The following is a 16,544-nucleotide window of genomic DNA, read 5'->3' as shown; positions in this document are numbered from 1 at the left end:
CAATATATCAGAATTCGCATTTTTCGGACTCTTGAGATGCTCTGGTCACGGGATACTAAAATAAAATAAGAAATGGAAAAGATTAATAAAAAGATCTTATGAAATGAACAACACTTACTGAATACTGTACAGTGGTCTAATCTGATTTGCTATAGGCCTACTGAGAACTTGAGACTGTACTGTACTAATTTACTAAATGTTGAAGACATTGTGGTAAGCCAATCAGCTGTTTGCTCTTTGTAAACAAATGAATATGAAATGACTCATGGTGTTCTGTGTGGGATTCTATTTTCAGGGAAGCTGGTTGTTTTAGGATAATATTTTATCAACCTGGAACCAAATGATCCTAAATTATATGGGAATTGCATAAAGAAGTGTGAAAAGAATCTTGTGGGAGTTAGGGGGAGGGAGCCACCCACCCCTCCCAGATAAACACTCATCTTCCACATACAATATACTCATACACTTATTTGTTCTTATTTTATCTTTATAGTACTGTACAGTATACAAAGTCTTCTTTATTCATAAGACAAATTCTGTGGTTACTTACATATCACACTTTACAGCAAATAACCATCTTGGTGAAAACAGTTGTTGATAACCAGTCTGATGTCTGATTTTCAACCCAGAGAGTTCCGTTTCATATTTTTTTATTGTTGATGTAATATTCTTGTTGTACACTTAAAGTAATTAGTTGTTGAAGTGCAGTAATAACATAACAGATTTTCTTTAAACGTTCAGATAAGCAGTGTTATCCCCCATATGGTCGCTTTTTTCGGACGGGTCTGCCCCAATTAGTTCCATTTATCGAGGTTCTACTGTATATTGCTTCAATGTAGTTTCTAATATTTTGTAATCATATAATATTTTCTACTTACACAAAGAAGTTTCGAGTTAATATTCTAATTGGAGATGTATTGTTGTTTACATGGGAGACGCTCTCTACTCCAGCGTGTGAGTGTGAGATCAGGGAAGTGGTTCAATCTTGTTTCATCCATTGTATACCCTGCATTTTGACATTAATTTACTCGCTAGCATTTAGGGGTAAATACTAAGTGATACTTCTGTGAATGGAGGAAGAGCCTTATTGTGAGATGAAGATTAATAATTTGCTAAATCAGTTGGGCCACAAGGCCATGCAGTGTCTATGTCTGTACTCTTTGTCTTATTATAAATATAATAGTTGTTATTGTTGTAAATTAGTATTTCTCAGTCTTAACCCAATTTATAAAGAATAGTCTTCCTTGGATGTTTTCTCACAGTGTGTTTGTTAATGTCACTTTCAACTATCAGCCAGAGGTAGCAAGGAGTGTCTACATATCTTGGTCTATTAACCACAGTACGTGAGTCTGATTAATGGGCCTAGGAGTTGGAGCACTACTGTAAGAAGGTTATCCAGTAGTGGCCATGAGTCCATGACGTATAACACACAATGGAAACTATATCGCAATATAACCTGGATTACGTCAATTACTCACGAATCTTTGTCCCCAAATAATTATTACACAAAATATTTACTGGTATTAAAATGCTTGAAATATTAAGTAAATATAAAATACTTCGCAATTTTACATGAAGAATAAATATTGGTAAGTATGGATAAAATAATAAATTGGTGATACTGTCCAAGGGAAATAAGACTTGGCAAATGTGAGTTAAAATACTGCAGTTTAAAGTGAGTGGCCATTTGGTAAATAAGATGTGGTCATAAGAGTACAATATGGTCGTCACCAGCCACACAGTTATCTACCCCAACACCTACTCTCCCTCACCTGTTGGTCCAAGTCTCTCGGGTGATATTGTTGTGTACTGGATGTGTGGCCAGAAGATATCCCAGACTCAGGACGAGGTAGGAGAGAAACTCACAATTGCGTTTTCAGAGAAACTTAGTGCGACTCCAGACGACTACGCTTTGGCAAAATTGACCAAAATATAACCGATATGTAACTCCCAAGTTCCTCCCTTACTGCAGACTACTTTGGTTCCTGCTGTCCCCTGACTGTGTTAGAAAAAAAGGCAAATTTGGCCGGAATGATATAAAATACCAAGTGGATGAATTTTTATTATTAACTACAACTACCATAAGAAGATGCAATGGAATAAAAGGTATCGTCAAAAATAAACAGAAGCAAATAAATAATAGGCAAGTAATCCCCATGTAACATTGCATAGGTTAAAATAAAACACATTAATTCCATTTGAGTTATTTATTAAGGTACAGTTAAGTTCAGCTGTGAACTGAGAGGAGAAAACTGTTTATCAGACGGTTATTGTCAACAATTTGATATAGAACAGACTGCGGGGAAAGGCATCAAGATGTCACGAAATAGCAGTTTTAATCTTGCTTATTGAGTAAATATCATTAAGCTTGATATTATAATGAGTGACGGAGCTATCCACAGTTTAGCTCAAAGGTACAAACACAGAGACCCCTCAGTTGTCATTATTTTCTTGTCTGAATCAAAAACTTATCTATGTTCCAGTGAGAGTTTGTAAAGCACAAGAGTTTCCCCCGAAATGTCAACAACAGCGACAACTGCTTCACCACAAATATCCTACTAATAAATAAAGCTTTATTTTTCACTTTTTTTAAATTAATTTTCTATTTTTTTTAAGTTATTATTGTAAGTTTAATTTATAGAGAGTAAATGAGATAGCCGACATATTATGTACTGCAGATGGTTATATAATACTATCTGCCAGATGTATTTTGACGTTTATCTAAAAGAAAAATGACTATATTAAGAAAATTAATTCCTGTCAATGAAATATATTAATTTATTTATTACTAGAATATGATAATTAAGCGTGGCTATTTTCAACACTTTTATTAGTCCCCCCAGACCAACCGTTGCATAGTACACATTTAAACCTTCCAAACACAGTCTGTTATCTTGTCTTCGTTAATTCTGTCACCAAACTTCATTTTCTTTAATATATTTCACATTATCACAATATATCGTGATATATAAAGCTTTAATGATGGTTGAGAAAGAGAGCACTAAGCGTAACCATCAGAGTTTTGTTTTGTGAAGTCTGCCGTCCAACATGCACATAATAACTTAATTCACCAGTCGCCTCCACTGTCTCCTCTAAAAGTAATCATTAATAGTTGACACAGTGTTAATGGCGTCAGGATAATCTTAGAACGCGTGATTACTGTGGAGATGAGAGGAGCTAACCAGAGGGAAGAGATTGACGCTCATTGGTCACACTTTATTGTGGTGTATCTGTCGTCAGCCAATACTTGACATCCTCTGTACATCTTGCCCATGTTCACGTCTAGAGGAGCTAGGAATGCGATTTGAACAGCACAGAAGATTGTCATATAACAGATCTATATAATATAAAACACAACATATATACAAGTATATTTATATCTCTATATATTATTGAAATCTGAGAACCTGTTAACACGTTACAGGGCTGCATAAGGCCTGTGTAGAAATAATTTGTGTATTTTTATTCTACACGGAGAAAATTCCATTAAAAAAAGACGCCAAATTAATTATCATTGAATTCTTACTTCATTCTCACTTAACCAAACCGAGTACAGTATTATTTCTGTTAGCGCGGTGCAGGTGACGCATATAGGCACTTATGTCAAACAATGTTATATAATACACAGGTAACTATATATATATATATGAAAAATAGACAACAGACCCAATTTTCGCTTAAAATCTTGTTCATATCCATAGACTAAACAACATATGTTACAAAAACGAAACTCTCAAGACAATAATACCGTTTATGAAGGCATCACTTGCGCGTTCTTCAGTCTGAACAAATGAGCAACTTATTCTAAGGTCTTTATACAAAATACAACTGATACAACGTACAGTCTATAACAGTTATACGTCATCAATATACATCTACCCATACACTTGTATATTTATGATGTATTGTTAATGTCCGGATGGTGAGAGAACGAACGCACACACACACACACACACATACACACACACACACACACACACACACACACACTTATATACACACACACACACATACACACACACACAGCCACAATGAAAACTGTGTTCCCATTTAGTCTATTCCGTTATTATCTGTCCCTTTATTCCCATATATATATATATATATATATATATATATATATATATATATATATATATATATATATATATTATTTACCAGATAATAATAATAAACTGGGGTGTCTATTCTTCAGGTGAGTGTTAATGGTGGGAGTAATCTGGTCCCCTGTTGCTATATACACAGACAATAGGTATCCACTGGTGGAATGACGGCATGTGAGTGGCTGAATCGATAAACCAATCAAACACCGTCGTCTCGCCTATGCAATACCTATTGTAGGAACTGCACTATACATGACAACAGGAGGCCAGTTTTCGCCATACTATTAATAAATTATTAAGTCATTCACTGAAAAATTAATAATCACTTGTAATAATAATAATAATATAAAAAACTCCTATGAATAATACAAATCCTTGAATGACGTCACGAATTTACGTCATAATTGCGTAATAGCGGTGAAGACTTCAATAACAACAGGTGTGTTCTTAGTTAACGCTGTGTATGTTTAATTAAGCCGGGCAGGTAACGTGGTGTGTGTGTGTGTGTGTGTGTGTGTGTGTGTGTGTGATCTTCGAGAGACTACAGGGGAAGCATAGGGCAGATCATGTCCTGTACCTGTGTGTTGTAGTAGTAGTAGTAGTAGTAGTAGTAGTAGTAGTAGTAGTAGTAGTAGTAGTAGTAGTAGTAGTAGTAGTAATTAAATGGTGGCGAAGGTGTGGCTATTGGGGGAGGCTGGAGGCCATGTTTCAAAAAAAAAGTAGTAGTAGTAGTAGTAGTAGTAGTAATACACTCGACCTCTCACTCTCACGTATCATTCAACAGGACACACTCATGTTGTTGTTATCATCATCATCATCAGGTGACTGTAAACAAAGTGCTATAATTGTTAACTAAGATGACATACACAAAATATTAGTTCACTGACGTCACACGTGAGGTAAACAACATAGGTGGAGCCGCTTGTATTAGCGACGGCAGACTCGTGACGTCACACTCGTCTCCCTGCACGAAAGAGACACGATTGGTGGTAGAGAGTCTGACGTCACGAGTACACAGACTTGAAGGGGAGGGGTTGTGGGGGGGCTATCTATTGACTAAGGCCAGTACGAAGCTTCACCACTGATAGCGATGTATCACAAGCCCTGGGGTAAGTGCGCTCTTGTGGGGGAGGAATCACTATATAAGACGATGTTATTTTGTTTTCTGTTATGGCAGCTGAAGACGACAGTGGGAGAGGTGTTTTATGGGGAAGAACTTGATCCAGTAGGTAGAGATATCGTGGCGGTGGTGAGGTGTTTGTTGACGACCACGTTAAGAAGAAATATTCGTCTTTCTGTCTGTGGTTTGAGAGACGCAGCAGCAGGGACACTCTGTGGTGGAGACGAGGGCGGGGGTGGCTCCTGTAACCTTAGGTAATGGAAGAGGTGGTGATTTACGTGTTCATGGAAGAAGGTAGTATGAGATAATGAGGTGTGAGGTGACCACGTGAGGGTGACGAGTGAGGAGAGGGGTGAGAATAGCCTCAGGTAGGAGGATGCGGGCGGGAGATGTCGATGGTACGGACCTTAGAGGCGTCGTTACTCAGGAGCTGCAGCTTGGCGTGGTCCGTCTCCGGCATGATGATACACATGAAGGTGGAGCCCGTGTTAGGGTCCCGGGGGTAAATGGTCAGGGGCGGGAACACCTCGCCCGCCTCCACGTACGCCGTCAGCTTTCTGTGGACGTCTGGGTACTGGTGTCGTAAGCTGATGCCTCTCTCCCGCAGGTGCCGCACGATGTTGTTGAAGGCTATGTGTCTGGCCGCCTGAGGTGACGTGTTGGAGTTTGGTATAGGCGCCGACGTCAGTATCAGCGTCTCAGGCTCGTCCAGGTCTCTGGTGATGACGTGACGCTCAGGGCGAGGACTCCAGGTGTCGGCACCCCGAACACCACCTGCCAGCCTCAGCTTGGCACACTGGGACACCACCTCGCGCTCCCACTTGGGCGACGACCCCGTAGGAATCTCACTCATGATGCAGATACTAACATAGAGCACAAACTTATACTCGGTGTTATAATGTTTACAGAGGTCAGTGATCTGTTTATACACCTCCGGGCCAGTCTCCTGAGGCAGCAGGTTCTGTATGGTCAGGTAGTGAGCCTCGGGCACCTCGCCGCCCCCCACGAACGTCTCGGCGGCTTTTGTGTCGTGGAAATACACCTTGACGGTGCCACGTCCCAGGGCGCGGGCACCGCGGCGCGCTACAGCACTTATCCGCTCCAACACCGCGTCGTCGTCCTTCACCCGCGCCGTCACCTGCTTGGCCACGGCCAGGGCTCTGATCTTATTACACTGCCGCTTGTGTCGCTCCCAGTGGTGGCGGCGACACCCCCGCGAGCAGTAGAAGGTGCAGCAGTTGTGGCACATCTTGTAGCTCCTTCGGGCCTCCTCCGTGTCCGCCATCTGGCCACACCCGGGGTTCCGGCACCTCACCATCAGGTTCGACCCGCTCGACTCATCGTCTGCGTCGACTCTGACGTTCTCGTTACCGTTGCCGTTCTCGGAGGAGGAGTCCGGGGGGATGTTCATGTGTCTGGGGGGCAGGTGGAAGGTGACGCGATGCCCTGGGGGCGGTCGAGACTCTATAATGGAGGGCGCGAGAGCTATGACGCTGCTGAAGAGGAGGGCCCCTGTCAGGGGGTCTGCCGGACACGTCGGAGCCACCTCCGGCGCCGCCCTATGTGGAGGTGAGGCGCCCAGCTGATTGACTTGGCCGGGACCTTGGCTGTCGGGAACAAAATGGCTAGGAACATTGGTGTGGTGAGGCTGGTGGTGGTGAGGGGTGGTGTGTACACTGGTGCTGGGGGTGTGGGCTGGAGCAGTGTCACACACAGTTGTCTTGGACACAGGGGGGGTGATGGTGCCACACACCTGCACATCACGGTAACAGGAATGTGTCACTTGGGTGTTGTGGGCGTTGGCCAGGGCGGTGCTGGTGGCCTCCGTGTGTGCACAGTTAGTGAGTATGGAGGAGACTGAGTGGTTAGTGAGAGCCGAGGTGATGGTGGCGTGGCGGGCAGCTGAGGGCCTGGGGTGAGAGAGGGGAGAGGGAGGGTGAATGTTGTGAGAGATGTTGGAGTGAGGCTTGTGATATGGGGGGGCGTTGTTGTTATGGTGTGAGGGTGACACACGAGGGCTGTCACCTGGTGATGGGTGGGCATTCTGTGGGTGGTTAGAGTGGGCGGTGTAAGCGGTGTGAGCGTGGTTGTGCGCAGGAGTGAGGGAGTGGGCGTGTGCAGGCGTGTGGGTGACCAAGGCAGCAGACTGGTGCAGCAAGACGCCCGTCCTATGGTTGGCCTCTGTCATCTGGCGGGCGGTGATGGTGCCCTCTGGTCTCCTCACCTCCAGCGTGTCCAGCCGCCGCGTGGTGGGCGCCCTGCCGCTCAGGTCCAGGTGCACGTGTGAGTGCGCGTGCGTAGTGCGGGCGCGTGAGAGGGTGTGGGTGGTGGTAGTGGGCGGCTCACTGAGAATTTCACCTGTAACATGGCCGTGCGTCAGGCAGAAAAAGGTAGACAGAGATAAAAGAAACAGAAGGAATGTGACAGAGAAGATAGTCTGCTAAACCCCGGGAGTGTGTCAACAAAGTGCCCGCGGGGGACTCACCAGCGGCGCAGTTTGTAAACACAACTTTGTCAACACTGGAAAACGCAATACCGACTCTGTTTACATTCTACAATTTTGTTAATAAACATTTGAAAGGTTCTAAAAATAACCTCGTAACAGTCCAGTATTGTCAACAGAGAGCGTCAATACTGCGTTGTTCCAGACCACAACCCCGGTTTAACACTGTCATGCAGCGCCAATCAAGTGCAGTTAAGGGGGCAGCAGTGCGGCCAACACCATAAAACATTATCATGTGAGTCGCCCCTCGTCATCAACCACCAACTTGTGTCTCAACGACTTAAAAATCGTGGCTATTAACACAGATTAATTGGAGTGTATCATATTACATTAATTCCAAGTCATGTTAGCGATCTATTAATGATATCACACTATGTCATAATAAACATTGGAAAAATACAAAAAGTTAACCCAATTAGAAACTTTGTATAAATATGAAGGATTTAATGTCGCACTTCGATTCAATAAAACATAAAACACTCCTCGGTAATGGAGTAGATTGTGACGTCACTTATAAACAAAGAATGCGATTGGCTCTTCCTAAACCAATTGCGGGGCTTCATTACGGTGAATCTTAACACAATACCAGAAAATTTAGTACAAATTCAAGAGAACAAAAAAAACGTGAAAATCTTATACCATTAGTTGAAAATTCGTTAAATATATCGTTTATTGATCGTGACGTCATTCTCCGACATACCAACCCTGTGTAGCCTCATCTTGGTATATTATCATGATCTTAACAACAGGAATTTCTAGCTCTACAAATATGATGATTGAACTAACTGCTCAATCCTCTGTTTCTTTGTACATTTATCAAACAAGAAACTATAATGACTAAAATAAGAGAAACAATGCTGATTCAAAATGCAAAATATATAATGTATAAAGCAGCATAATTTGAAGAGATGGGCATTCTAACATAGCAAGAATTATTAAGCATGCTGAAATACGGAACACATTCACTGTCAACTAAAAATACTAACCAAATAAATACAGTTATTAGCGGTAAAAAGGTTGTCGATTTGTTGTAAAACCAATGTAGAATTTTGATCGCCCAGGAGTAAGACTTTAGTGAAGGGGGTAACAAAAAGGTGATATTTTCAAGTCAATTGGTTTAGAAAATTATACACAAATTGGATAATCTTGAAATATAGGTTTAATTAGTTGATTTGATTGTTAGTTTAGTGAAATTTATGGATATTTGTAAGTAATTGATGATATTTGGGATATTGTTTCACGTTTGTCGTCACTCCAAGGCGCTTTACAGATCTGCGTTTATCCAAATGATTTATATCCAACACAATTTTCACCGCAGATCAAAACATTATCCCAAGAATCACTGACATGTCCAACACAAGAACAATAAACAGTGGCATCAGTCTATCATCTGTGTGTGTTGTGACGCATCAGTGATCAGGGTCTTGACTACAGATGGAGACTGTCATTTGTTGATAGTTTTTCAGTGTGAGGCGAACAACCTTCTGATAGCGGGCTGAGCAGTTTTGTTTTGGTCAACACTAAACATTAACCACTGATGCTGAGAGGACTGACACAAGCCATCACCTAAGACCCAGATTAATAATATTCTTTAACTATTTAAATTAATGCGAAGAATGGAAGATTTTACATTAATGGAAGTTTTCTGTTGTGGGTTTAATAATAGTCGATCCGTCAAACAGCTGATGATTGAAACTGGATCCATTAATCTCTCAAGGGAGGATAACAATCTGACCCTGAGGATTTTTAACAACCAATTGGGTCTCGTGTTAACTTCTTGGTCTGGTTATGGAATGAATTTATTGTCGATTTCTTTTTTCAACACAACCAATCAGAGGCCAAGAATTGAGGTGGTGTGAGCTACTGAACACAACCAATCAGAGGCCAAGAATTGAGGTGGTGTGAGCTACTGAACACAACCAATCAGAGGCCAAGAATTGAGGTGGTGTGAGCTACTGAACACAACCAATCAGAGGCCAAGAATTGAGGTGACGTTAGCTACTGAACACAACCAATCAGAGGCCAAGAATTGAGGCTGGGAGGGGCTACTTGGGACAAGGAAGAGGTAAGTAAGTGCGGTGTTGACCAAAGAGTGACGAGGGGTGGTGGAGGAGGAGCAGGGAGTGGGGGAGGGGTGGGGAGGGGACGAAAAGCAAGCTGGGTGTTGTTGAGGAGCTGACATAAACATCGAAAGGAGAACAGACACCTATACGGTCCCTCGGTGGCCCCTGTCTGCCTTGGGGCCTACTTCCTCAAGCTGCCCCACCAAAACCTTACCACCAACAGCCTCGTGGGTTCTTCTCAATTCAATTCAAACTCTAGCTTATCTCTCTCTCTCTCTCTCTCTCTCTCTCTCTCTCTCTCTCTCTCTAGGACGAGTATCTTTCACACCCGCTCCTCACAGTGTATTACCCGCCTTGCTGTAATCCTTGGAGTCTGATTAAGAAGAACTCGGGTTAACCCAAACTCCTGAATCAGAGAACGGATATAACTCTACTAGGTTACGTCACCACACACGGACAGACGCCATGTTGGGTCTCTCTAGTGTAAAGTTAACTACCAACACAATAATGGTAATGTCTATAATCTCTACCATACTATAATTATTACAAACTATTACAAAATTATAGTTAAGCTCTTAGTGTAATGTGTGAAACAAAAGTGTGTAACTGTGTCATTAATGTGGAATACGAAACTGTTAAATTAATGGGTAGTTTTCCTGTAGGGAAGTGGCGACCCTCCCTGCTACTCCATCCTTATGTGACGTCACTACTACTTCACCCTTATGTGACGTCACTACTACTCCACCCTTATGTGACGTCACTACTACTCCACCCTTATGTGACGTCACTACTACTTCACCCTTATGTGACGTCACTACTACTCCACCCTTAAGTGACGTCACTACTACTCCACCCTTAAGTGACGTCACTACTACTCCACCCTTATGTGACGTCACTACTACTCCACCCTTATTTACGTCATATCTATCTATCTATCTATCTATCTATCAATCTATCTATCATGTATACTAATGAGAGTCAAACCTTCTCCCCCGTCTACCAGGAAGCGGGATACGAACTAAGGTCTCTTGTAAGGGAGTTGAGAGCACTACCAACTGGGTCAGAACCAACCCGGAACTCTGCCTCAAATAAATAATTAATCACATTTCTAAAGCCTATTTTCCTTCTGTCTTGATCCGGGTTGTGTAATTGATCTTAAATTACTAACTCCTGTGTGTTATTTCTAATCTAACCTAACCTAATCTAACCTTATGTAACTTAACCTAATCTAACGTTCCCAAAACTGACCTGACCTAACCCAATGTAACCAGACCTGACCTAACTCAACGTAATCTGACCTATGCCCCTGTGTTATATTAATACAAGTCCTCTATCCTAGCTCACAGCATAAGGAGTCCTAGCAGCACGGGGGTCCCTTAAGTCGTCCTAGCAGCAACACCCACAACTATCATAAATGTTTGGCTGGAAGGTTTATGATGGCGAGCGACCGTCTTGAGGATCCTTGGCTGAGCGTCTTATAAGAGAGAGAACTAGATATACTTAGCTAGCGTGTGTGTGTGTGTGTGTGTGTGTGTGTGTGTGTGTGTGTGTGTGTGTGTGTGTGTTGTGTGTGTGTGTGTGTGTGTTGGTGTGTGTGTGTGTGTTGGTGTGTGTGTTGTGTGTGTGTGTGTGTGTGTGTGTGTGTGTGCAGCCTTACTCAACATCATGCTTCATCATGTCCCAACCATAAGAAAAAAAAAAAAACCAACGCCACTACAAGCGATCACATCCGCCTGGCGTTTTCCTTCCATTCTTACAAAAAAAAATACCAAAAACTTGGTTGAAGTTTACGCCAGGCGATTGTTCTCCAGTAACGTGTTTGTTATGGTAGGTATACAAAGGTCATATTCCGCTTCATACAGTAGGGAAAATGACCTATAAAGCCGGCGTCTAATGCTTACAGGTGTGTGTGTGTGTGTGTGTGTTTGGTTTGAAAAATTGTCTAAAACTTGGAAAATTACGACCCTATTCCACCTGAGAATAAGATCTAATTTACCATCACAACTTTCCAGTGTGGTCAAGCACTTTCTTCTTCATTCCTTCGTAAATGTAAATAAAGGTGTAGTCCCAGGTACCACTCTGCTGGGTGGAGGTCCGCGTGAGGCCTCTGAATCATACAGTAAAAGTCTTAATAGTTTAGCACAACAACAACAACACAAGGGGTCAGACTTATACCAGAAGCCTTAATAAAGCAGGTGATGCAGTGACTACCTCATGCTGGCCTTAGACACAACCTCCACAAGACACTCAGCAAAGTAGCCTCTGAGACTACGGGAGAATAAGTGTGTGAGAGACCAGAGCTCGTGCCCGGTGAGTCAAGCTAAGCGTGGGTAAGACCGGGAGCTGTCTGTGGCCGGGGCGGATTTGCTGCTGATTCATTGGTCCGCTCTCAGGGGGTAAGGGGAAAGGGAGAGCCAATCAGATGGTAGGAACTAAATCTCCATTAACAAGTGGTAACCAATCAATGTGTAGTTTGGGACCGCTGGTTTACCCTATTGGATATAATGACTGGATAGCTGGCAGGATATTACGTGATATAAATGAATTGGTCTGTAAAACTAGATATCATATTGAATTTCCATCTTACATCTGTTATTTTTACTGGTAGGTGTTATCTTACTGAGTGTAGGCAAGAGTTCGTGTTTGAGAAGACGTTATTAAGTACAGGTTAGGTTAGGTTGGGTTGGGTTAGGTTGGGTTAGGTTAGGTTGGGTTAGGTTAGGTTAGGTTGGGTTAGGTTAGATTAGGTTAAGTTACCATTATGATGTTTAATCATCAGGTGAGACCCTATAAACGACTCCAGGTTAAAAAAATAAATAAAACATCACATCAAATATAAACCACAAATTAAACCTCTTAAGGCAAAAAGAACATCAAAATCCACAATAATCCGCAGCACCGTTCTTGTAGCCAGACGGATACATACATACTAAGAGTGACGTTCGTACACCTCTCTCACCTCCATGTAAATAATGGACCCAGTGAATGTTGACCACCAGTGTTGCAGGCTCCATACACCTTTAACACCTGCCTCCCTTCCTCCCTACACACCTGACAGCATCTATAAATATCTGCCTACACCTCTATACACCTGACAACACTTCTAAACACCTGTCAATACCTGTACACACCTGACAATACCTGTACGCACCTGTCAACACTTCTACACACCCGACAACACCTGTACACACCTGTCAATACCTCTATACACCTGACAACACCCCTGTACACACCCGCTAATACCAGTAAACACCTGCCAATACCTGTACACACCTGTCAACACCTCTATATACCTGCCAATACTTGTACACACCTATCAATACCTCTACGCACCTGACACTGCCTCAACATACCTGACTATACCTCCACACACCTGACAATACCTGTACACACCTGCCAACACCTGTACACACCCGACAACACCTGTACACACCTGCCAACATCTCTACACACCCGACAATACCTCTACACACCTGCCAACACCGCTACACACCTGACAACACCGCTAAACACCTGACAACACCTCTACACACCTGACAACACCTAGGCTAGGTTAGGTTAGCGCTAAGGTAGTTAATCATCAGGTGAAATAAGCTCGCGGGGTTAGGTTAGGTTAGGTGACCCAATGGTTCGTCTGATCCTCACCTGTACAAAGATGCAAACAACTGCATGTCCAGATTCTCCCAGGTGTGTCTAATTAACCTCACACCTGGAGGTATGTGAACGTATGTCTTACTTAACCTAACCTAACCTTACCTCACACCTGGAGGTATGTGAACGTATGTCTCCCTTAAGGTAGTGAACCATGTCAGTTAACTATACCGAGACTCGACTCTTGACGGGAGAAGCACTTTGTTTTGGAGAGAAATTTTCGTTCAGGATAAATTTGTGTTGTTGTGTTTATTTGTTATATTTTGGTATTGTTTGTTTTTGTTGACGTATTACCAGTCACCTTACTCCAGATTATTATTTATTAGAACCAATTTAGTAACGGGGAAAATTTTGGGATATTATTATTGTCTTTCAGTAATAAATATATTCTTTTATGTCAACAGGTTTAGAAGGGGTCAAATATTTGGTTGTCTCACACCACCAGAAAAAAATACAATTTGTGGTGGTGTGGTTGTGGTGGGGTGGGAGTACTGTACATTATTCAGGGTCAAATCTGCCGCCAGCCACACACGGGTCCCGCAGCGCCAGTCCCGCAGTGCGCAACTAAAGACAATACTGGGACACGCAGACATGTAGTGACGTCAGAGGCTGTACCTGAGGGAGGGAGGGGGTGTCGTCGGCGACCAATGGGGGTGAGGGGGGGTGTGGAGGGGAGCTGTGCCGCCTGCCTTCCCTCGCTCTCTCTCTCTCTCTTTTTCTCTCTCTCTAAACTACTGCTTGGTCATTGAACAACACAAGAGGTAATGTCGTTTGGTCCGTGATACTAGACTACCTGTGCTTGGCCTGGAAAAGGTCACAGGTCAAGGGTCACCCTAGAGTCACAGCTTCCTAGAAAGGGAAATGAGTGAGGGTCATAAGGACGCCTTTGTGTCAAGGTAGTTAAGAGGTCAAGAGGTTCATGTTGGCACCAGAGAAAAAGACTTACTCATTCTGTACACTCTATGTCAGCACTCGAGAAATTAACTGCAAATAGAAAATCGTTATATATTGTTTGGTAAACTGTACAGTGACTGCTAATGTTAGTCTTATATTACAACAGATTACAAGATTAAGATCCTCAAGTATTATAATGGTCAGGTAATAATACTATAGAGACCCTAATGTAGTGAACACCTCGACACAACTGAGTACCCCAGCTGGAGCCCCGCCAGTTATGGCACCAATGAACCCCTGAGGGCCTAGTGAGGGCACCCCTGAACCCCTGAAGGCCTAGTGAGGGCACCCCTAAACCCCTGAAGGCCTAGTGAGGGCACCCCTGAACCCCTGAAGGCCTAGTGAGGGCACCCCTGAATCCCTGAGGGCCTAGTGAGGGCACCCCTAAACCCCTGAAGGCCTAGTGAGGGCACCCCTGAACCCCTGAAGGCCTAGTGAGGGCACCCCTGAATCCCTGAGGGCCTAGTGAGGGCACCCCTGATAGCCTCAGTTATCATGTGGATCAGGTCAACTGGACAAGGGAGGGAGCAGACATAAAACATCCCGATGATGACGTCACGCTGGCGCCACAGTAGTGACGCCAGTGTGACGTCACAGAGGGCCGTGAGGGGAGGTGGTGATAGGTCAGTCACAAAAAGCAGAAGCAAACCATCACTGTGAAACTTACTCGGTGCTCTCACCTTCGTCCCTCCCTAGGAAGAAGGACACGGAAGATCCCTCAGACGGTGGAGGGTGTTGGAGGGGGTTGAGGAAGGGCGCCCCCCCTGGTAGTGTGGCGCCCCCTGGCTGCTGGTGGTGGTGGAAGCTGTTGTCGCCGCTGCTGGAGCTGTAGCTGAAGGACTTACGGTAACCCTCGTTCTTGAAGTCCGTGGGGAGGTCGTGGTTACGGAGGTATCCGTAGTGAAGGTGGTCGAGGGGTGCCCCTGGGGCCTGCCCCTGGGGAGGATCCAAGCTCCGGTGGGAGGTGTGGAGGCCGACTTCCTTCTCCTCGTTGCCCCTGGTGAACCCCGGGTGGCTGAGGGGGCGGCCTGGTGGGTGGTGGCTACTGACGGGGCTGGGTGATCTGGAGGCGGAGGGAAGGGCCAAGAGAGAGTCTAAAACATCCTCCAAGGTCGTGCTGTCTGTCAGCTGGTCATGTGAGCTGGGCTGTCTAGTGTCCCCGGTCCCTCCCACACCCTGACCCCGGTACCTGTGCCCCCCGTCCTCATACCGGCTAGGCTCTGAACTAGGGTCCCTGTAAGCCTGCTTCCTCGTCTCCAGGTCTTGTGTTGGAGTGTGGTAAGGGAAGGCCTCGTGCTTGTTGTTCTGATACACGCCTACAGCAGTGTTGTGATAAAGCGTGGGGGCGGGCTGCAGGTCCCCGCTAGAGTGCAGCAGAGGCTTCACCACGTGCGTCGACAGGGTGGCGGCTCCTGAGGGCGCGAGGTCGTCGTCAAACACTCCAGGGTGATGTCGGCTAGACAGCTCGTCAACTTCCGCGCTCCCAGGCGACGCCTGCATGTCGTCTCTGCTGCTCCCTGCTCTACTACTGCTACTTCTGCTGCTGCTGCCCACACTTCCTCTACTGCTGCACCCGCCACTGCTAAGCACACTGCTTCTGCTGTTTAAGCTGTCAATGTTACGACTACTGAGGCCGCTGTTAACGGTGTCGGCAGTGCTGTGTCTGCTGCCTACTGTACTGCGATCTACTGTGCTCTGCCCGCTGTCAGACAGACTGTGCCTGCTCTCTGCTCTGCTGCTGTCACCTATGCTGCTGTCGACGATGACTGCTGTGCTGTCGTTGGTACTGGCCGCTGTGCTGTCTCTGCTGCTGTCTCGGAGGCTGCTGCACGCGCTGCTCAAGCTGTTCACAAGACTTGCCAGCTCTGTAAGACCATTAACTGTTAGTGGCAACACAGAGTTAACATCACCTGTGGTACAACCATCTTTATTTACACCACAGAACCAAAATATATTATACTAAATCACTACTTATCCTCTTAATTAATCTGTCTAATTACCCTATTAATTTATAATAATAATGACGTTACTTTAATAAACACAATTTCATAACACTGATTACGCCATCACAAATGACTAATCATGTATAATTATCTAAAAAAATATAATTGTCTCTCCTGGTAATGAAGGTAAGTAATAAATGAAGAAAAAAT

At 44.3% G+C, this 16,544-nt stretch overlaps 1 protein-coding gene across 7 annotated transcripts in view; it reads right to left on the bottom strand.

The window, feature by feature from the left end:
* Nucleotides 1-2,192: 2,192 nt before the first annotated feature.
* Nucleotides 2,193-16,544, bottom strand: part of LOC121856300 — a 148,817-nt gene continuing 134,465 nt past the window's right edge. For 2 of the 7 annotated variants that reach the window (XM_042351760.1, XM_042351761.1), the window contains 2 exons: nucleotides 15,072-16,256; nucleotides 2,193-7,578 (listed from right to left, as the gene is read on the bottom strand). In XM_042351760.1, coding sequence (XP_042207694.1) covers nucleotides 5,585-7,578; nucleotides 15,072-16,256 — 3,179 coding nt within the window. In that variant the 3' untranslated portion in view covers nucleotides 2,193-5,584. Of the gene's footprint in view, nucleotides 7,579-14,108; nucleotides 14,422-15,058; nucleotides 16,257-16,544 lie in introns of those variants that run through there. The other 5 variants (XM_042351767.1, XM_042351764.1, XM_042351765.1 and 2 more) reach the window with 5 other exon arrangements.

The sequence above is a fragment of the Homarus americanus genome, unplaced genomic scaffold, assembly GCF_018991925.1.
Source record: "Homarus americanus isolate GMGI-L3 unplaced genomic scaffold, GMGI_Hamer_2.0 scaffold48220, whole genome shotgun sequence".
In the NCBI taxonomy this organism is placed as follows: domain Eukaryota; kingdom Metazoa; phylum Arthropoda; class Malacostraca; order Decapoda; family Nephropidae; genus Homarus; species Homarus americanus.
The sequence above is the reverse complement of the archived record's forward strand: the minus strand, read 5'-3'. Positions and strand labels throughout refer to the sequence as shown.